The sequence below is a fragment of the Enhydra lutris genome, unplaced genomic scaffold (assembly GCF_002288905.1).
Source record: "Enhydra lutris kenyoni isolate GAN:26980312 unplaced genomic scaffold, ASM228890v2 scaffoldscaffold22, whole genome shotgun sequence".
Lineage (NCBI taxonomy): Eukaryota > Metazoa > Chordata > Mammalia > Carnivora > Mustelidae > Enhydra > Enhydra lutris.
The window spans coordinates 6,322,197-6,344,739 of record NW_019154106.1 but is presented as its reverse complement, the minus strand read 5'-3'; the positions used below and the strand labels follow the sequence as shown (position 1 = coordinate 6,344,739).

The window sequence follows — 22,543 nt, the reverse complement described above, 5'->3', positions numbered from 1 at the left end:
GGCTGTTGCAGTCGAGAGGGAGACGGGGGAGGGGAGGGCCGGGCCGGCTGACTGCCGCCCGCGCCGCGGATTTGAGGGCAGGTCCGGCCGGGTTCGGGAGCGAGGGGAGCGGGGACAGCTAGGGAGCGTGGGGAACAGGGGGAGCGCGCCCACAGGCTCGCCAGGGGCGCGAGCGCGAGCCCGGGCCCCGCCCCTCGGCGCTGGGTGGGGCCGGCGCCAGCCAGAGCTCCCCGCCCCCCCGGACACTCCCACCCAGTGTCTCGGCGGCGCGAGCCGCAACAGGCAGCGGCGGGCGAGCGCGAGGACCGCGCGCCGAGAGGCCCCGCGCGTGCGTGCAGCCTCTCACTCGCTCGCTCGCTCGCTCGCTCGCGCGCTCGGGCGGGCGGGCTGAGGAGACGAGTGGATCCCTCGCCGCCGCCGTGGGAGAAGCCTGGGCGTCCTCTCGGCGTCGCCCGGATCCCCGTAACTCCCGCGCCCCCCACCTCCGGCCGGACCATGGCTGAACGCGGAGGGGCGGGCGGTGGTCCCGGAGGCGCCGGGGGCGGCAGCGGCCAGCGGGGCTCTGGGGTCGCCCAGTCCCCGCAACAGCAGCAGCCGCCGCAGCAGCCGACGCCTCAGCAGCCGACGCCCCCCAAGCTGGCCCAGGCCACCTCGTCGTCCTCGTCCACCTCGGCGGCGGCCGCCTCCTCCTCGTCCTCGTCCACCTCCACCTCCATGGCCGTCGCGGTGGCCTCGGGCTCCGCGCCTCCCGGCGGCCAGGGGCCAGGCCGCACCCCCGCCCCAGTGCAGATGAACCTGTACGCCACCTGGGAGGTGGACCGGAGCTCGTCCAGCTGCGTGCCCAGGTGAGCGGCGGGCGGGGGGACCGGGCCCTCGGGGCCGCAGGGCCGGGTCTGTGACAGGCCCCCGGCTTCTCATTCCTCCCCGTCCCGGCGCCCAAGGGAGCGCCCCCTCCCTGGATACCCCCTGGCTGCCGGGCCTGGCTCCTGCCTGGCCTCCCAGGACGCCTCTTGCGGGGACCCCGCCCTCTGCTGGCAGCCCCACCTTCTGCCTTGGCCCGGGACCACCCTTTTCCCCTCCCCGATTGGGGCCTTCTGGACTCGCAGCCCGGGGCCTTCTCTTCGTGGATCTGACCGAATCCGGCCTTCCTGTCAGTTTCCCTGCGATTGTCACAGACTTTTCCCTGCCTCGTTGGCGCCCGTGGGCTGTACATATGTTACATAGATGCGGTATAGATGTCTTTTGATATTTTTATTTCCCAATATACTAAGCGTGTGCCAGACTCATTGTCACCTTCTGCCAGGTAAAGCCCATAGAGTAACCCTTGAGGCTTCTAGTCTTCGATACGCACACGTTCATTTGGGCTTCAGATTACACACATTCTGTCCTGGCCTCTGTGCTTTTGTAGAAGTCCTGTTTAGTGTGTCTTTAAGTGTATTTTTCATCCCCTCCTTCCTCCCCAGTAGCTAGTCACAGATTCTCCTAGGCCTGGAGGACTACATAAAATAACTGCCTTGTTACTTAAATTCAGTCCATTCCTCTGTCTCTTGGAACCATCTGGGGACTTTCCTTTCATTGGTAAAATGTGCCTGAGTTTGTGATGTTCTCTCTTTCTGTATTGGGAAAGCAGTCTTTCTTTTTCCAACTCTTTGGGGACAGTGTGCAGTGTTTTACAGTTTACCCCGTAACAGACACTGTGGAGCTGGTTTCACCCAGTAAGCCCAGAAAAGTGCCAGGAGGTGATCTTTTTGTCACCTCTAAACTGAGCCCATTCTGTTGCCTTGGAGTTTTGGACTCGCTCCTTATTCTGTTAGCCTAGGCTCGGGTAGATGGAGGTATAAGTGGGGGTTAGGAAGTATCGTCTAGTTCCAGGCTTGGCTCTGTTTATCTCTCCCTCCCTTTATTTTGAATCATTTCTTGCTTACAAAATTACACACACACATGCACGCACACACACACTCCCCTCCTAGATAGGGTATTTTACAAAAATGATGAAAAGTACATGTCTATACTTGACTCAGCCTAAAAAATTGAGCCTTATAAATTATGTTGAAGGCCTCAGGGTGCCCCGTCCCGACCATACCCCCAACTTCCCCCAGGTAAACACTATCCTGAATTGTGTGTTTATTATTTCCCTTGTCTTTTAAAAATATTTTTAATGCATGAGTGCATCTCTAAACAGTATGTTTTAGTTTTGAGTGTTTTTGAAGTTTATATAAGTGCCGTCACACTCTGTGTTCTGTGGGTTAACTCAGTTGTGTTAGTGGGTTTTGACTGAGCATTCAGCTTGTGAGACTTGTCTGTGGGATATAGTGGCTCTACTTTAAATATTTTCACTAATGGATAGAATTTCATTGTATGAATACGTCATAATTCTCCTTTCGGTGAATATTTGTGTTGTTTTTTTGTTTGTTAACGGGAACAGTAATGCTTTAAATATCTTTGTCCAGGACTCCTGGTGTTCCTTGCAAAAGTTTCTTTTGGTTTCTTTATATGTAGGGGTGGAATTGCTGTTTGCAGAGTATACATCTGAAACTTTTTTAAGATAATACTAATTGTCTTCCATTCATGCTCTATCCCTCTTACTCTTCATCCTTTGTGTTTCAGCATTCACTTCACGGACTTACACTTTTTTTTTTCCTTTGTCTTTCCTTTAGGGTAATCAGAAGCCACGTTAGCTTAGTTTGCTTTGGCCAGTGCCCTAGCACAACACCAAACTCAAGTGGGAGTTTAGTATGTAATGGTCCTTAGCAGGCTTCTCTCTTTCTAGGTAGGTCATCTATAGTCCAAGTATTTTAATCTACCTCTTTCAAACACAAAAACACTGTACCCCTTCCTACAATGGTTCAGTGTTAGTAATACATGCTTGCCCATTCTTCCTTCACATCTATCGCTGTGTTTGACTGGTGACAGTTGGACAATTGCCTTTTCTAGCTTGTTAGATTGAAAAGGCGTTGAGCCAACAGGGAAGAAGCTGCTGTGCAACAGAGGGAGATAAATAAAATCATTGATTGATATTGATTCTTTTTTTTTTCCACACCTACTGGTCACTAAAAAGTCCATGTAATAAATTATTAGCCCAAGAAACAGCCTACCATCCTGAGTAAAGGGGTAATTATTACACTAACTTGGTGTGAGAGGCTTTAGGTTGCTTGTTGTTTTCAACCTCCTGGGATCACGCGGTTATGTCATGTCTACTAACCAATCCTTGAGATTGTCAGCTGTCCTGCTCTAACTTTGTTTTTCAGCTATCACCCTTGTGCCTCCCAGCCCATTGTGGAACACTTGTGCTCTTTGGAGCATGCTGTTTTATCTGCAGGATGGAAAATAACACCCTGTGGGGAGAAAATATCCTGCTATTGGCCCTTCCAATTACTAGAGTCATCTGGTTAATTTGAGATCTCCTTATTTGCTTGTTCATGTTGTTTAGAATATATTGGCAATGTGCACTCTGTATGCGGCATTCTGTATATAGCCTAGGATTAACATTCTTGTCTCATGTAACTTAAATGAGACACAAGCACGTAACATGTGCACTTAAGAAATGTAAACATGATTGTGGATTTAAGGCTTTATATATATATTTTTTAACTTTTTATGGTTGAAGAGAATACTTACAGTTGGCTTTAAAATAACTAAATTGTTTGATTCATTGACATTTTTACCAGCATTTTTTTAAATTAAAAGATTAATACATATCCATGATTAGAAATTCAAGCAGTACAGAAAGATGGAAATTTTAAAGGAAAAAGCCCCCAGCCTTGTCTCTGTTTTCGCTCTCCAGAGGTAATCACTGGGAAATACAGTTGGCTTTTAAGATTCTGTTTCAAGCCAGTATAGGTCTGTTACTGTTCATGAAATTCACAGCTTTAGAAGTTGGCATTGTTTTCTCTCCATACTAAGTAGTGCTTCCTCTACTATGGCCCATGGATTGGCTAGTGGTGTGACATTATAAGCAGGTGGCATGTTGCTTGATGTTAAGGGAAGAGCTTTAGAGTTTCATTGTTGATCCCTTCTCTTTGGTCCTTGTATGGTGACGTTTTCCCTGATGTTCTTTTCTCTTTTTGAGCTACTTCAGTAGGGGAGGTAGAAAAATTATTAAATTTCACAGGTGTACAAAATTTCCTCAGTAGCATAAAACCAATTATTGGGAGATAAAATGTGCTCTGCTGTATCACTTACAAACTGTATCACATTTGTCTCTGAGTACAAAGTACATTTGCATGTACTACCTTACCTGTGTGAGCACTTAGGGAAGGAGTTCAGGAGTTGTCAGTCACATTTCTCCTTAGACCACTTTTGTTTTTTTGTTTTTGTTTTTTAATTGGATACCAAAGTTAAGCCTTATTCGATAAAACTATTAGAACCAAAGGAGGTGGCCATGGCTAGGTTGACATGACTAGTCTGCAGCAGAAGTGTTACTTTCATCAGGACACTTAGGGAGAGTTGCCCCTCTAACCACAAAAGCACTAGGCAAGCCAGGATATATTATCCTTCTATTCTTATTATATGCCAAGACAACCTCTTCCACACCTTGGTTTTTTAATCCATTGGTTGGGAATACTTTTACTTGCCATTCATTCTAAAATGTGGGTGAAATAAATACAAAATAGAACCTACAGGTCTGTAAGAGGAAGTACTTCTTAAATGATAGATAAGAAGTAAATGAAATTGATCAAATAAGAGAGACGTGGTGAAATTTCTGCTATTTCCCTAGCATTAAAAGTCTTAAAACCATATTCGTATCTTAGAAGATTTGAGTTTCACATTGTGAGTGTTGTAATAGAATATCCTCTCTATCAGGGTAATATTATCCATTGTCCCTGTGGAAGCTCAGATTCCTTAAGTCAGAAAGAGAATGACTTTCACAGAGTCTGTTTTACATGTATTGATTTACAGATCTTTTGGGTACCTTAGTGGTTATGTGATTTCTTTTTAAACTAGTTTCCCAATTTCTTAGCTGAGCCAGTGAGCTGCTACTGTTCCTATGCGTGTTTGCCTCAGTGTGCATGAGGGAGGTACAAGTAAGAATATGGGCTGTGTCTTCTCCCTGCTTCAACCCAGGAAGCTTGTTTTGTTTTGGCCTGGACTTGAGGGTTTAGTGCGTCCTCTGAAATTTGAAATCGGCTTGGCTGGCATCTGTGGCATCACATTCTGGGAGTACTTTAGGCATCCAAGGTAGCTGTGGTAATGCTCATAAGAACTGGTCTTTTTCCAGTGCGGGTTCAGAGTGGTATTAGGGCTCTTGAGAAAAGAGTTTGAAGTTGGTCTTAGAATGTCTTTCAGCGGCCCCTTGGGCTGGATTGAGTGAGGTGGTTTGGTTTTAGATTGGCAAGTGCAGACAGAATTCTCCCTTCTCCAGGCCTAATTGGAAGAGTAAGCAGCATAGCTTTGGATGGTTTTAGAGAATCAAGATGTTTATGCCTAGACATCAACTCTAGAGTATTTTTCCTCTTCCTGCCATTCACAGGGCTGTTGTCTGGTTAGAAAGCCTGATCCATTCTCTTTTACCTTATAAACCAGAGGAGAGCTATAGTCACAGCTCAGGGAGCTGCTTAGACAGACCTATATGTGACCTCTACCTTGGGTAGAGAAGTAGAGTAGAAGAGCAGTAGAGAAGGCCAGGAAATGAAGATAAATTGTTACTTAGCTTATATATCTTCCAGAAAACAGTTTGTGAAAGCATTCCATTTGACATCCAGTTAAATCTTGACATCATAAGCTGTTTTATCTTTAAAGCTGTGCTATCTAATACAGTAACCACTAGTTGCGTGTGGCTATTTAAGATTCATTAAAATTGAATAAAATTAAAAATTCTCTTTCTTAGTTGTATTAGCCACATTTTGTGTCATATTAGTCTCGTGTGATTAGTGGCTTCTGTATTAGACAAGGCAGATCTAGAACATTCAGGACCACAGAAAGTTCTTTTAGATAACACTATTATTTATTTATTTATTTGTTGGTCAGAGAGAGAGAACACACAAGCAAGGAGAGTGGCAGGCAGAGGGAGAAGCAGGGTCTGTGGGTAGCCCGATGCAGGACTTGATTCCAGGACTCCGGCATCGTGACCGGAGCTGAAGGCAGACGCTTAACCAAACTGAGCTACTGAGGCATCCCTAGATAACACTAAAGAGAAAATTGCCTAACCGTGATATTTCTCATATTAATATCTGTGGTTTCTCCTTATTTATTTAATTAAGTTGAATACTTTTGTCTACTTCCAGATTTTTTTTTAAAGATTTTATTTATTTATTTGACGGAGATCGCAAGTAGGCAGAGAGGCAGGCAGAGAGAGGGGGGGAAGCATGCTCCCTGCTGAGCAGAGAGCCTGATGCTGGGCTCTATCCCAGCACCCTGGGACTATGACCCAAGCCGAAGGCAGAGGCTTTAACCCACTGAGTCACCCAGGCGCCCCCAGATTATTTTTAAATGTCCCTTTTTTTCACTATTTCAAAGATCTCTTAGTTTTCTTCTGTTAGTTGTTCCCCTTTAAATGTTTTTACCTTTTAATCTGCTCACTTCTTATGTAGGGAATTTGTTTCCTGGTGCCTGCCTACCATTTGTTTCCCACAGTCTTAGGTCTTAGTCAATACCTATTGAGAAAACTGTCTGGAGACATTAATTCTGAAATGGCTTTTAGGGGCGCCTGGGTGGCTCAGTCGCTTAAGCGTCTGCCTTTGGCTCAGATCATGATCCTGGGGTCCTGGGAACCAGCCCCATGTCGGGCTTCCTGCTCAGTGGTGAGTCTGCTTCTCCCTTTCCCTTTACCCCTCCCTCTGACTTGTTCTCTCTCTCTCTCTTGCTGTCCCTCTCACTCTCAAATAAATAAATAAAAATGTTAAAAAAAACAAAATGGCTTTAGATGTTTAGATTATATGTGGTATTAATTTTGGTCCTTATGTTTTTGTGATGATTTCTAACTTCATATAATAAACATGCATTGCAGAACAGACCGGTGAATGTTATTTTAAAAATATACATTTAAGGGGCGCCTGGATGGCTCAGTGGGTTAAAGCCTCTGCCTTCGGCTCAGGTCATGATCCCAGGGTCCTGGGATTGAGCCCTGCATTGGGCTCTCTGCTCAGTGGGGAGCCTGCTTCCCCCTCTCTCTGCCTGCCTCTCTGCCTACTTGTGATCTCTGTCAAATAAATAAATAAAATCTTAAAAAAAAAAAGAAAAAAATATATATTTAAAAATACATATCTACTCTACTTAATTGTATACCTTGAAGGAGTGAACTTTACAAATTTTATATTGCAGTAAGGCTGTAAAAAAAAGTACATATTGAATGGATGAAGACCTGGGGGACTAAAGTTTTAATCCACTCATTACCTTCCTTTCCTGGGTCTAGAATTGCTTTTTCCTTTTTATTGATAGTAAATGTGGTGAATGGGGAATGTTCTAGACACTGTTTCCCTTGTGGTAGGTGGGTGACAAAGTAGTATTGAAAATGACACATTTATTTATTTATTTAATATTTACATAGATTCTTTTAGATAGTAAAGTGTCTTAAGATACACTCAAGGTGAGAATCTCTGAGTTTAGCTGTAGCTTCACACATTTTTCTGACCCTGAATACTGTCCTTCCTTTTTTCTCTTTGGGGTCAATGGTCCTTGCCAACTCCCAGATAAATCCGTTCAGCATTTACAGTACTTCTAGTTCTGTGAACATGACACTAGGTAATATCCATAGTGTATTTTTGCAAAAAAAAATTTTTTTAGAACTGTGATGAGTATCTTAGAAATTATGCTGTAATTTATGTGTTTTTTAGTGACTCAATACAGATAAAGGTAGATATGAAGGGAATGATGTTTTAAAACTTGATTCCTACTAGAGGAATACCTGTTCCTCTCTTTGTGGACTGTGTAACTCTTCCAAATGACAGCTTGCCTCTCAAAACCTTCCTGTGAGCAAGATTTCCACCAGGTCACATTGTGGATATAATTGACTTATGAATTGTCCCTGAGGAAATTTATACTGATCGTTGTGCTTAGACATAAAAAGGTGTTTTTTCCTTATAGTTGTTCTCCAAAACATTTTGTGTCTGCGTATGTGTGTGTCTCTCTCTCTCTTGAGTTTTCCTTTTGTTCCTTTTTTCATAGGTGAGGTAGAGATCCTTTGTACCAATTTTTTTTTTAATAGTATAGAAAACACAAAAGGTTTAGGATATCAGTTGTCATTTATTTGTTCCTCCTCACTGACCTTTTGCTGTCTCCTGTTTAAAAACACCAAACGGCTTCAAGGTTTACAGAGCAGCTTTATCCTTCCGTTTCTCTGTATTACAGTACCTCTCAAACCACATTGCATTCTACTGTTTGTAATTCTACCTATCTTTTGCCACCCTAGTTTCCTCCTGGAGTGTAACCACTAGTAGCAGGTCAGGGTGATGTTTCAAAAGAAAATCAGATTATGTCACTCCCTTCTTCATAATCTTCCCAATTCATTCATTTAGCAAATGTTTGTAGACCAGCTGGTCTCCTTGATCTCCTAAGTATATATTCTAATGGGTGAAGATAAGTGACACTATCAAATAACTTTTCATCATACTTAGAATAAAACCCCTTTCATGCCTTGGGAAAGACTTCAAGATGTGACCCCTTCCTTTGTCTTTGACCTTGTCTTCTGTCATTCTCCACCGTGCTTGCTTGATTCTGGGGAAGCTGGGCCTAGACATGGTCACCTCTGCCTTTGGGCTTTGGCACTTGCACCTGGGATGCTTTGTCCCCACATCATCATGTGGCTGGCTTGTGAGTATCATTCAGGTCTCAGTTAATCTACCACCTTGGAAAGCTACCCTTTCCTGCCTGTTACATTCTAGGAGTTTATAACTCTTCACAATTTGTTACTGTCATCTGAACTAATCCTGTTCATTTACTAGTTACCTTACAGGTACTCAATGAATACATTTATTAAATGAATAGTTCCTTTTTTATTTGTAATGCTTATTGAATGGATATTTGTTATACACAGTTCTTACATTCAACAAATACTTATTGACTATTTCTGTGTGCCAAGCACTGCTGTAGGTGCTGGGGGAACGGTGGCAAACAAGTTGACAAAATTCATTCTCTCCTAGAGTATATGTTCAGGTAGAGGGAGACAGATAATAAACAAATAGTTATATTTAGGTAATATAAGTATAAATAAGTAGGTATTTATTTTATATGTTTACAGTATAAATAAAGGGGTGATGAGTGAATGCCATGATGAAAAATAAAGCGTAATGAGGGAATTGAGAAAGTTGGCGGAAGGGCTTTTTTGGATGGGGGGCCAGAGAAGGTCTCTGGGGGAGTGACATTTGAGCTGATACCTGAATGAAGTGAACCAGACTAATTGAGCATTTACTGTGTGTCACAGTAACCTTCAGAGGCACGTACTGAGACCCCATTCCTAGAAAGGGAAATCAAGGCCCAGTGAGATGGATGCACTTTTTAAAGGCTGTGTAGCCTTAAAAACCGTGTGTTTAGAGGTAGGTAGAGTTGGGATTTGTCTCATGACTTATGATTATCTGACACCAGAATGATTTCTCTCTTTAAACTTGATGGTCCTCAAGCCCTGGCTGGTTCTCGTAGTTGACAAATAACATTTAATGTTTATGCTTTGTCACACTGGAATTATAGAATGCTGCTCTATTACCAAATTATAGATACCAAGAAACTTAACATCAGAATGGCTATAACTGCCCGTTCTGGAGCCCGTTAGCCAGGATTTGAATCCTGATTCTGTTGTTTACCATTTAGTGATTTGGGCAAATTATTTAACCTCTCTAATGCTTTAATTTTCTCATCTGCAAAATGGGCCTAATTGTCCCTACCTCTCATTAATTATGAGGATAAAATGAGATTAATACAAGTAAATGCTTACGTGGTACACAGAAAACACTTCAAAATAATAGTTGTTACTGCTATTCTATTGCTATGTTTACTGCCAGTCCAGCTTCTCTGTCTCTCCCTGACACCCCTCTAAACACTGCTTTCTTTCTGGAGTCAGGGCAACTTGGTTGATATATAATTTCCTCAGTGGGACCTTCATAAGGTCTTGGGTTCACTTTAGACACAGATCCTGCCAAACGCCAAGCTTAAAGTCAGAGTAAAGTATTTTGGTTTTCTGAAGCAGTGGCTGGATCGGGATCCTGTTTCTACATCCTGCCAGCTTATATGAACGGAAGAGATGGTTCAGGCTCCGCCTGCAAACCACAACTTTGTTTTGAGCCAATTTGACTTGACAGCTTCCCTATTCTACCTGCTGACTTCTTTAGCTCTGGTTTGGCAGCCAGAAGAGCAACTAAACTGGTTTACAGCTAGCCATTTATTACTAATAAAAGCTAAGTGACTCCTAAGAAAATGAGGGTTTAAATGGAATTGATATTTTTCTCTTATCTCCTTAAGCTTTCCTTTTTATGTCTCGAACCATGGAAAAATCCAATTTTATTTTTATAGGAGAAACCTGATTATACATTTAATTTAAGGCCTATCATGAAACGTTTGAATGTGTGTGTGTGTGTGTGTGTGTGTGTGTGTGTGTTAATTTTCTCCTTTCTCCAAGACTTCACTGTCCCATTTTATTTTATTATTATTATTTTTAGAGAGGGAGAGAAAGGGGGGAATAGGAGCAGAGGGAGAGAGAGAGAGAGAATCCCAAGCAGACTCTCAGCTGAGCATGGAGCCCACTGTGGGGCTCAATTTCACAACTCTCAGATCATAACCTGAGCCAAACTCAAGAGTTGGATGCTTAACTGACTGAGCCACACAGACGCCCCTGCCCCATTTTAGTTGGAAATCTACAAATACGTTTAAATGTTTCTGGTTCTTCTTTAAGAATATGTAAAACACAGATTAACTTCTCCAGTGTGGATTACCATGATGAATGGTATCTTCATGGTGAACATCAGGGCTTAAAATGAAGAGTGTAGACTGGTATGTGTTACATACTTTAAATTCATGTGTTTGCTTTTTTTGTCTTTATTTCTCCCTATTGCTATCAATATGCCTTCTTTCTGCTTTATTGCTTTAAATAGACCACGGGCTAAAAAAACCAGGTAATCAAATATGATAAGAATGAATGGACTCTGGAAATGAAGGCTGAGAGTAATGGATAGTATCATCAGAATACATAAAATTCACAGCTGTGGTGTTCTGGAACTAGGAAGAAACATTTTACATACTTTTTGGTTTGCTCGGGATTGTTGGTAAGTTTGGGTAGGGGTTTAATCTTCCAAAGTCTTAGGGAGTCAAAAACCCTATTGAAGATGCAGTTAGAGATACAAGTCAAATTTTGCATTTGGTTTGGAGAATTGTGGATTAGTAAATAAAGCCTATATTTACTGTTTGGTTAGATTTGTTTTGATTACCACTAGGCAAGTCACTAGTTTTTAAAAAGTGACTACAGGGGCACCTGGGTGGCTCATTGGTTAAGCCTCTGCCTTTTGCTCAGGTCATGATCTTAGGGTTCTCAGGTTGAGCCCCACATTGGGGGCTCTGCGCGGCAAGGAGCCTGCTTACCCCTCTCTCTCTGCCTGCCTCTCTGCCTGCTTGTGATCTCTCTCCTCTGTCAAATAAATAAATAATCTTAAAAAAAATTTAAAAAAATTTTTTTAAGTAGTACACCTTTTTTTTTTTTTCTTTTTTGCCTTTCTGATTTGTCATGGAGAGAAACAGAATGTAAAATGTTTGAGCATCTATATTCATAGAAGTCATTACCATAACATCTCTGGGTAATGTCAGTGAAGCTATGAATTTGATGGTATAATATTTGTTGACCCATGATAGACCTGATTTACATTAGTCATCATTTACATTGTCTTCACAAGTAGGCTTTTGTTTGGCACTTTTAGCTCATATCCAATGGAATGTGGTAGTGTAATCTATCTTAAGTCTATTGTTTAATAAAACTGTCTCCTTAAAACTAAAATACATGGAAAGTAGTCTGCAACATTTGCCATCTCTGCCATGCACCATTTTTGCTGTGGATAAACATGAATAAGCAACTCTGGAAACCAAGGTCCTCTGGGAACATAAAAACTCTCGTAGCTATTAATGGATTTAATTGTATTTCCTCTCTGCCACCAAAATGTGCAATAAATTGTTTATGCCCTTGCCTTTAATGGGGAGAATTGTTCATTAAGTGTATGTAATGTCATTATCACTTTGTTTTTATTACTTGTAGATAATCCCCTTTATCTTTCCTTAAAAAAAGCATAAAAAAGGATAGTTATAATATAAATATTACTCCTTAATCTTTTCAGTCAGCTTTTCTCTCCATGGAGAAAAAGGAAAATATCCTTTCATTGGGAAATGAATTTGGGCTAGAAACAGGATATGGTTTTTTAAACTAAGATTTGGCATAAAATTAGTTTGGCATGCTTTGGGCTTAGGCCAAGTGGTAAGTTTACTAATGTTTGGGAAGGGCCCGGTTCTCAGGCAGCCTTGCTGATGAATGAATGCCATGTCTCAGTTGGTGAAGTTTCATCTTATTTGGGTCCATTTAAGAGAACATTTTTAGAAAAATGACTGTTTGGAATGATGGCTCTATTTAGGTTGGTTTTGTTTTGCTTTGTTTTGTTTGATGCTTGCTCAGGTATTTCCTCCTATTCTTATAATATATCTGCAGGAAAAAAGTCAGCAAATGGCTATAATCTCTTTAAAACCCTAGCCAAAAATGTTTTGACCTTAGAATTTGGTTTCTTAATTGGCTTTACTTCATCATGTGGATTTGGATAAGTCTCATTTAACTCTTCTCTACCTAGGAGTCAGTTAATCAGCAAGTAACTGTTGAGTATACATCGCAAGCTGGTCATGTTTTAGACACCGAGGAGAGAACAGCCAATAACAGAGACAAAATCCCAGCTCTTGTGGAGGCTACCTTCTAGGGGCTGGTGGGCAGCAGAGCATAAGCAAATGAATGAGCCAATGATAGAGTATGTCACATGGGGAAAAAGAAAGTAGGAAGAGGGGATAAGTGGAGCAGAGAGAGTTACAGTTTTAAATAAGGTGGTCAACAAGACCTCGGAGAAGGGGAGCAGTCCTTGTGGGGCACACATTTAGCCAAGCCAGCAGAGGGAACAGCAAGTACTGGTAGGTTCCAGGAACATCTAGGAGGCCAGTAGGCTGGAGCCAATGAATGAGGAGTGAGGTCACAGAAGCAAAGGGGACCCAGATCTCATGGTCATTGTAAGACTTAGCTTTGACATTGAATGAGACGGGAAGCCACTGGGGGTTCTGAGTGAAAGAAGAGTCATGATAATGACTTTAATATTAAAATACTCAGTGGCCGCTGTGTGTAGAATAGCTTATAAAGAAGGATAGGTTGGAAGCAAGGAGTTCAGGTACAAGTGTTGTGATAATGTCTTGGGAGCTAATGCTGGCTTAGAACAGGGTGGTAGAGGAGGAAGAAAAGAGAATCCTTCAGATTCTAGGTCTATTTCCAAGCCTAAGGATTTGCTTATAGGTTGGATTTAGGGTATGACAGAGCCAAGGGATTCAAAGATGACTTGAAAATTTTATTTAATTTCGTTGTGTCAGTTTTCTGGTTTTTACAAAGGAATTTATTACTGTTGTCATTACTTTATCTTAAGTGACATTATATAAGAATGAGATCTGTAGGGGTGCCTGGGTGGCTCAGTGGGTTAAACCTCTGCCTTCAGCTGAGGTCATGATCTCAGGGTCCTGAGATCAAGCCCCACATCAGGCTCCCTGCTCAGCGGGAAGCCTGCTTCTCCCTCTCCTACTCCCCCTGCTTGTGTTCCCTTTCTCGCTGTGTCTCTCTCTGTCAAATAAATAAATAAAATCTTAAAAAAAAAAAAAAAGAATGAAATCTGTATACCAGAACTTGTCAAGGTTCTTGAGGGGAGTTTGTTTCCACTTTTGCCATTTGTAATTAATTGGGAATAAGTTTTCTTGGGAGTTTACTGGGTGATGGAATGAGTAATCTACAGGTTGGCAACTGATTGTGTTACTAATTTAGGTTAATTTCTTTTTGTGCTGTGGGCCATGAGGAAGCTATGCGAGCAGCTGAGTCTCAACATCCCTGATTATTCTGCTCTCATATTTGCTTGGTCTGGTATATTCTCTGTGACCCCCTATTTATTTGATGTGTTTTAGTAAGGGAGATCTGTGGCAAAAGCCACTAATACCTATAGCAATGTTCTCTGCCACCCAGTAAAACCGAAAAGTCAAAAACATGTTTTGTTTTGTTTTGTTTTTTAAATGAATAGTTTGCTGCAGCAGACAGCCTGCCTGTGCTTCCTAGGAGCTGCTCTGTAAGGAGGAATCCTGCTGCAGAATGATCTAATTTGTATAATCTTGAAGGTGGAGCTATTTTTGAAAGAGAGCAGGAAAATAATGGAGCCCTTCGCTTGTGAATGCCAAACTGGAGCTTACTGATTTAAAAGGAAAAGTGCTTAGTTAGATCTTTTAGTTTGGACTCCTCTTTCCCTCTTGCTCTGTTCAGTGTCTAGGTCAAGTTTATGATATATTTAGGTAATTGCTCTTGAAATGGCACCTGGGTTTTTCTTTTTCATTATCTTTTTACGTTTTAGGTAAATATGTTACTTAACTTGTGATTTGGATAATGTGAGTTGCATAAAAGAATAGTTATTGAGTTCAGGAATTAAAATTTATGGCCCTTTTTCTATCCTAAGACGAAATTCCCAGATAATAAAACTTTACCAACATGTCTACGGTATCTTAACTACAGTATGAAGGAAAAACAGCAGGACGGCTGTTTGTAATACAAGCTGTATTACTATATGTGAGTTCTCAGAAGACATTTGTAAATGGCAAGGCCTGTCAGAAGTGTGTAGCTGTCAGGTACTTGCAGGTACATGTAGGTTTCCCTCTGTGAGTATGACACAAATAGAGACTGATACAGGTGTACTGTGTGGGTGAGTCAGGTGATATGTGGCAGTGCCATTGGTGATATGGTTTTCTAGAATTCTGAATAGATCATGAAGTTATGCACAAAACATAGTTACATTCCTGGAAAATTCCATATATATTATATGATGAGAAAGGTACTTAAATTTCTCTCTATTTAGATGTAGGCTTAGATAATTATAAACTGCTTTTTATTTACTTACATATATGTCTGGTGAGACCAAAGGCAAGTTAATTATGAAGCTAATGAAGCTTAAGCTTAAGGCCTCTCATGTGTACAGGCTCCCTCATAGCCCTATACCTAATTAAAAAGAAAAACAACAAGCGACTTTTTAAAGATTTTATTTATTTATTTGATAGACAGAGATTACAAGTAGTCAGAGAGGCAGGGAGAGAGAGAGGAGGAAGCAGATTCCCCGCTGAGCAGTGAGCCAGGATGCAGGGCTCCATCCCAGGATCCTGAGACCATGACCTGAGCCGAAGGCAGAGGCTTTAACCCACTGAGCCACCCAGGTGCCCCAACAAGTGACTTTTTGTTGGGGTATAATATATACTTAGAAAAGTATACATAATAAGTGCAGTTGATTAATTTCTGCCCCCCATAACTAGCACACACAGCAGGAAAGAGAACATTGTCAACAACCCAAAACATTGCCTTGCCCCTTCTAATCACTAACCCCCCTCCACCAAAAATGGAAGTATCCTAACCTAATAGCAGTGTTAGTCGAGTTTTGCCTGCCCTTTTACTTCATATGTGCACACTCTTGTATCTGCCTTTGCTCAGCAGGATGTTGAGTGATTCATCCACACCGTTACAGGTAGTTGCAGTTCATATATTCTTACCATGCAGTGTTCCCTGTGTAAATTCATCACAGTTTATTTCACTACTCTGTGTTGATGTTCATGGGAGATTGCCAGTTTTGGGTGATTATGGATAGTGCTGCTATGAACATGCTTGTACATGGTTGGTGGATATCAGCACTCTGATATATTTCATTTCCTCTCTTTAGAGCATAAGCAGGAACGGAATTGCCAGATCATGGGGTATGTATATTCTCAGCAGTATGAGAGTTCCAGTTGTACCACATCTCCACCAACAGGTGGTATTCTTTTGTCTTTTTTGTTTTAGTCCTTCTGGTTGGAGTTAAAATGGTTTCTCCAGTGGTTTTAATTTGCATTTCCCTCATAATGTGGAGTACCTTTTCATAAGCTTATTAATATTTCATATTCTCTTTTATGAATTGTCTGTTCAGGTCCTTTGCCCATTTTTCTACTGGGTTGTCTCTCTGTTTCTTATTGACTTGTAGGAGTTCTTTTTCTTACAAACATACTCTTAAACCCCATGGATTGCCTTTTTTTTTTTTTAATAAAGATTTTATTTATTTATTTGACAGAGAGAGAGAGATCACAAGCAGGCAGAGAGGCAGGCAGAGAGAGAGGAGGAAGCAGGCTTCCTGCTGAGCAGAGAGCCCGATGCGGGGCTGGATCCCAGGACTCTGAGATCATGACCTGAGCCGAAGGCAGCGGCTTAACCCACTGAGCCACCCAGGCGCCCCTGGATTGCCTTTTTACTTACTTATTTATTTTGCCTTTTTATTCTTTTAATGGTGTCTTTTGGTGAACAGAATTTTTTTTTTTAAGATTCCATTTATTTATTTGTCAGAGAAAGTGAAAGAGAGCATAAACGGGGGGGGGGGGGAGCAGCAGGCAGAGAGAGAGAAGCTCAGCAGGGAGCCTGATATGGGGCTTGATCCCAGGACCGTGGGATATTGACCTGAACTGAAGGCAGACACTTAACCGACTGAGCCACCCAGGCGCCCCTGATGAACAGACGTTCTTAATCTTAATTTAGTCCAGTTTCTCAGTTTCCTCCTTTATGTTCAGTGCTTTTTATGTCCTCTTCAAGAAATCTTAGCCTACTTCAATATCATGAATATCATGAAGGTGTTCACTAATATTTTCTTTTAAAAATGTGTTGTTTTACTTTTCACATTTAGATCTACAGTCCATCTGGAATTGCTATTTGTGTGGGGTGTGATGGGTCAAGATACATTTCCCTCCATATGGATATTCAATTAACCGTACACCATTTATTTGAAAAGATCATCTTTTTTCTACTGCTTTGCATTGTCACCTTGATTGTAAATCACATGATATTTCACATGTGCATCCATTTTAGACTTTCTGTTTTGTACATCAGTGAGTTTGTCCATGCTTGCACTAATGTACCCTGTCTCTATTACTATATCTTTATTTTTTTTTAAGATTTTATTATTTTATTTGACAGAGAGAGAACACAAGCAGGGGGAGCAGCAGAGTGAGAGGGAGAAGCAGGCTTCCCGACAAGCAGGGAGCTGGATGTGGGGCTCGATCCCATAACCCTAGGATAATGACCTGAGCCGGAGGCAGACGCTTAACAGACTGAGCCACTCAGGCGCCCCTTTATTTTTTTTTTTTTTAAGATTTTTAAAATTTATTCATTAGAGAGTGTTCACAATAGCAAGAGCACAAGTCGGGGGTGGGGTGGTCAGAAGTAGACTCCCTGCTGAGCAGGGAGCCCAGTCCCAGGACCCCCGATCATGATCTGAGCTGAAGGCAGGTACTTAACCAACTGAGCCATCCAGGCGCCCCTGTAACTATCTTTATAATAGGCCTATTACCGGGTGGTATTAAGTCTTCCAGCTGTGTGTGTGTTCTTGGTTGCCTTGACTAGCCTTTGTTCTTTGCATTTCCTTAGAAATTTTAGAACCAGCTTTTCAATTTACTTTATTGTGTTAGGATTATATTGGATCTGTAGATTACTTTGGAGAGAACTGAAGTCCTTAAAATATTGAATCTTTCCATTAATGAATGTGGTATGCCCCTCCATTTACTTACATCTTTAATTGATTTTGCACTTAATAGTATAGAAATATGGTATATCTTTCTTCAGATATATTCCTACATATTTGATATTTTAGGATTCTAGACCTAATTTTGTAATTGTGAATTTGTGTGATTTTTATTATGCAGGACCCTCCAATTAGAATAAGCTTTAGGCCCTACAAAACCTGGTTCTGCCTTTGGGTGGAATGTTTTCACTTACATGAATGTTGGAAACATGCAGGAAGCTAGTAATTTCTTAATTGCGCAGGACTCCGAGGAATTGGGAGTTGTAGGGTATCTTGCATTCTTGGTTTATCCATTGTTGAATGTCACAAGTCCCCAATCATTGTGACAATTGAGAAAGCACTTTAGAGGCATTAGTACCATCATTGCCATATTAAGATTCACTTGTTAAAGACATTTTTTCCTTTATTACAGTTATCATAGGTGCTTGAATGTTCTCAAATGTTTGCTTTTTGTTTGCTTTAGGAAGAGACCTAAGGTAAGCCAACAGTTTCAGATGTTGCCATTTGTAATCTAGACTTTAAAAATTAGCAAATGATTCATTGTCACAAACTTCTCTTGTGGAGAGTGGATTGAACACTGTATTTGGAGCCAGAAGAATTAAATCTTCCTTTAATAAAAACTCTGTGATTTGGGGTTAGTTACCTTTTAAGCTTCAGTCTTTTCATCAGAATGGAAAGAAATAAAAATAACTACCCAGCTGACTCCTCAAGGTTGTGGGGAAGAACAGATGAAACAATTTATAGGTTCTTTGTCTTAAAGTACTAACAAAATGCCACTGATGTCAGTTTGTGAGTTTGCAGGGACAACAAGCATAGTCACAAAGATGAAGCCTCCTAAATAATCTGGATGTGCCCCATTGGGGTTCTCATAGCAGGCCACTGTAGCAGTAACTTGTTGATGGAAGATAGTGTCTGTTTTCTAAAAGCTTGTGTGTTTATAGGAAGGTAATAAGAGCACTACCTTGTTGGGATTTCTATATATTAATTCTGGTTTTCAAAGTGAAAGTAGGCAAACCACTCACTTTCCATTTCCTTCATTATCTTACTGCTTAGAAATGCATTGAAGATTATGGTAAAATCTAAGCAAGTTTTAGTTCCTCAGTGAAAGTGTCCATGTGAATGTAAGTGATACATTATTATAATTAAACACTTGTGCACATTAATTCACTATATGGCCTTCTAGCCAATGGATTCAGAAATGCCTGGCTAATGTCACCCTAAAAGAGTGACAAGACCCTGGAATGTAGTTGTGAGAGAGGAAGGATACTATCTCTGCAATTTTAATAGGAGATATACTTAATACTCAAATGATACTGAATTTCAGTGTGATTCCCCTCTGATTAGTGCTCCCTCTAGACTGTGGCTTCTTACACAGACTGGCCGGTGCTCCTTTTAGCTGCATTTCGGCTTCACTTGAGTTTCAGCACATGATTATTTTCCTTCCCATGGTTTTATTTTTTAATAGTCCACTTCCCCCAATAGTTTTTTTTCTTGTTGTTGTATTTATTTTTAATCAGTGTTATACTTATGTTTTGGAGAGTCAAGTACGTTCTACAAGGAGTGTTTCCTTGTTTCCCTCAAACAGTCTTTGGATGTTACCTGGTGAATTCCATATGTGGAAGATTGGCTACCATCACCACATTCTCCCAATAAAATTGAATTTTGTTTTTTTTTATTATGACCATAGAAAGGCTAGTCACTGTTCAGTCATGTAGTAAACTGTGATTTTCCTTTCCTGGCCAACTTTTAATTTTTCCTGACTTAATCATTATCTTTTTAGTTTTGCTTAATAATAGCTAACATTAATTAAGTGCCTGATATATATTAGGTGCTGTTCTAATTGCCATCCATGTGTTAACTCATTTAATTACCAGATAGGTAGAGAGGTTAGGCAACTTGCCCAAAAAAGTAACATAGCCAAAGTCCAAACCCTGGCAGTGGGGCCGCAGAATCTATTCTCTAAGCTACCGTGCTAAACTCTCTTCATTTCCTATTAATGTGTTCTTAAATGTTTCGTCTATTGAAGTAAAATTTAAGAGTGAAATGCACAGAACTTGGGTTTATAGTTTGGTGAGTTTTCACAAATACATACATTCATGTGACCAACACCTGAATTAAGATATAGAATATACTGATCACTTCCAGTCAGTCCCCACACTGCCTATGACAGATAGGCAGTAACTGTTCTGGTTTATATCACCAGAATTACTTGTCTATTCTTGAACCTCAAATAAATGGAATAATTACAGTAGTATGTATTCTTCGTTGGCCTCCTTTTGTCAGATTCATTCATGTTGTGTATGTTAGTAGTTTGTTCTTCTTGTTGCTAAATAGGACATCACTGAAAAAGAGACTACAGGGGCACCTAGCAGGCTCGGTCAGTGGATCATGTGACTCCTGAGTCCCCCCCCCCCCCCACATTGAGCATGGAGTCTGCTTAAAAAAATTTTTGGAAAAAGAAAAAGAAACTACAGTTTGTTGATCAGATTACCAACAATTTGTTCTCCTGTTGATGGATATATAGGTTGTTTACAGTTTTGTTCTTTATGAATAAAGCTGCTGTGAACTTTCTTGTACAGGTTTTGTATGGACATTTTCATTTCTTTGGAGGTAAATATGTAGAAGTAGAATGGTAGGTCTTAGAGTAGCTATATGTTTAACTTTATAAGAAACTGCCATTTTGGGGCACCTGGGTGGCTCAATGGGTTAAGCGTCTGCCTTCGGCTTGGGTCATGATTCCAGGGTCCTGGGATCCAGTTCCACATCGGGCTCCTTGCTCAGTGGGGAGTCTGCTTCTCCCTCTGCCCTTCCCCCCTTCTGCTCACCTGCTTGAGCTCTCACATGCACTCTTGCTCTCTCTCTCCCTCGTGCGCCCACACACGCAAAAATAAATAAATAAATAAATAAATAAATAAATAAATAAAATTTAAAAAGAAAAGCTCAGATGATGATTAGCATTTTTTTAGCAATGAAGTATTTTTAAGGTGTATATGTTGTTTTTTTAGACAATGCTATTGCACACTTAGTAGCCTATAAATACAACTTTTAAATGCAGTGGGAAACCAAAAAATTCATTTGACTCAATTTATTGGAATATTTGTTTCAGAAGGGTGGTTTGGAACTAAATCTGCATTATCTCTGAGATATGCCTATATATATCAGATACACATGCATGTGCACGCACACACTCATATATACACACACATATGTATCTGAGAGGACCTGATCTGTAATATATAAATAATTGCTATAAGTAAATTAAAAGACAAACATACCAATTTATAAAATAGCCAAGATTTAAACAGATTCTTCACAAAAGAAGATATCCAAATGGCCAGTCAGCAGGTAGTCAATGTCATTAGTCATTACAGAAATGCAAAATTAAACCAGAGGGAGTTGCAATTTCACACTCATGAACCTGGCTAACATTTTTAAAAAACTAACAACTAAATGACGGTGGAGATGTGGAGCAATGGGAACTCTTGGACATTGCAAGTCTTTGTTACCTGCTGCTGTGTTCACAGTAGTGTCACAAATTTTGCAGCTTAAAACAACAGATATTTATTATCTCACAGTTTCAGTGAGTTAGAAGCCTAGGTGCAGCATAACTGAGTCCTCAACAAGATTTTTCAACCAAGGTGTCAGCTGGGGCTGTGGTCTCACGACAGGCTTGAGTTTCCAAGCTCACATGGTTATTGGCAGCATTCACTCCTTCTCAGGCTACCGGACTGAGGACAATACTTTTTGCTGGCTGTGAACTTGAAGCTGCCCTCAGCTCCCTGCCACACAGCCCTCTCCATGGGCAGCTTACAACATTGCGACTTGCTTCTCCAAAGCCAGTGAGGAGAGAGTATCCTCACAAGATGGACATTACAGTCTGACGTAACATTATCACATACACATGATCATGTATATCCTGTCACTGTTGTCACAGTCTGTTAGGAAGGAGCAAGTCCCACCCATACTCAAGGGGAGGGAATTACAGTGGGAATAGATACCAGGAGCCATGGGGGTTTTGGGGCCACCTTTAGAATCTGTCTGCTATAGATGTGCCTGGGTGGCTCAGTGGGTTAAAGCCTCTGCCTTCATCTCAGGTCATGATCCCAGGGTCCTGGGATCGAGCCCTGCATCGGGCTCTCTTCTCAATGGGGAGTTTGCTTCCCCCTCTTTCTCTCTCTGCCTGCCTCTCTGACTACTTGTGATCTCTTGTCTATCAAATAAATAAATAAAATCTTTAAAAAAAAAAAAAAAGAATCTGTCTGCCATAGTAAGTGGGAATGTAAACTAATACAACCACTTTTGGTAAAATGACAGTTTCTTTTTTTTTCTTTTTTTTTTTTTTTTTAACCCTATAGTAGTTCTTTCTTTCTTTTTTTTTAAGATTATTTATTTATTTGAGGGAGAGAGAGAGAGAGCAGAGCAGGTGAGAACATGAGTACTGGGAGAGAGTCAGAGGAAGAGGGAGAAGCAGGCTCTCTGTTTCTGAGCCTTTTAACAAAAATCATAATCACTGATTGCAGATCACCATAACAAATACAATAATGATGAAAGAGTTTGAAATATTAAGAGAATTACCAAAATGTGACACAGAGACACAGAGTGAGCAAATGCTTTTGGAAAATGGCACCAGTAGACTTGTTTGATACAGGGTTGCCACAAAACTTATATTTGTTTTTGTTTTAAAGATTTTATTCATTTATTTGACAGAGAGAGACAACGAGAGAGGGAACACAAGAGGGGGGTGTGGGAGAGGGAGAAGCAGGCTTCCCGCTGAGCAG

At 41.0% G+C, this 22,543-nt stretch overlaps 1 protein-coding gene across 2 annotated transcripts in view; it reads left to right on the top strand.

Moving 5' to 3' along the window:
* Positions 1-330: 330 nt before the first annotated feature.
* Positions 331-22,543, top strand: part of LOC111149595 (phosphofurin acidic cluster sorting protein 1) — a 143,029-nt gene continuing 120,816 nt past the window's right edge. For both annotated transcript variants that reach the window (XM_022506734.1, XM_022506733.1), the window contains exon 1: positions 331-845. In XM_022506734.1, the coding sequence (XP_022362442.1) occupies positions 496-845 (350 nt within the window). In that variant the 5' untranslated portion in view covers positions 331-495. The remainder of the gene's footprint in view (positions 846-22,543) is intronic.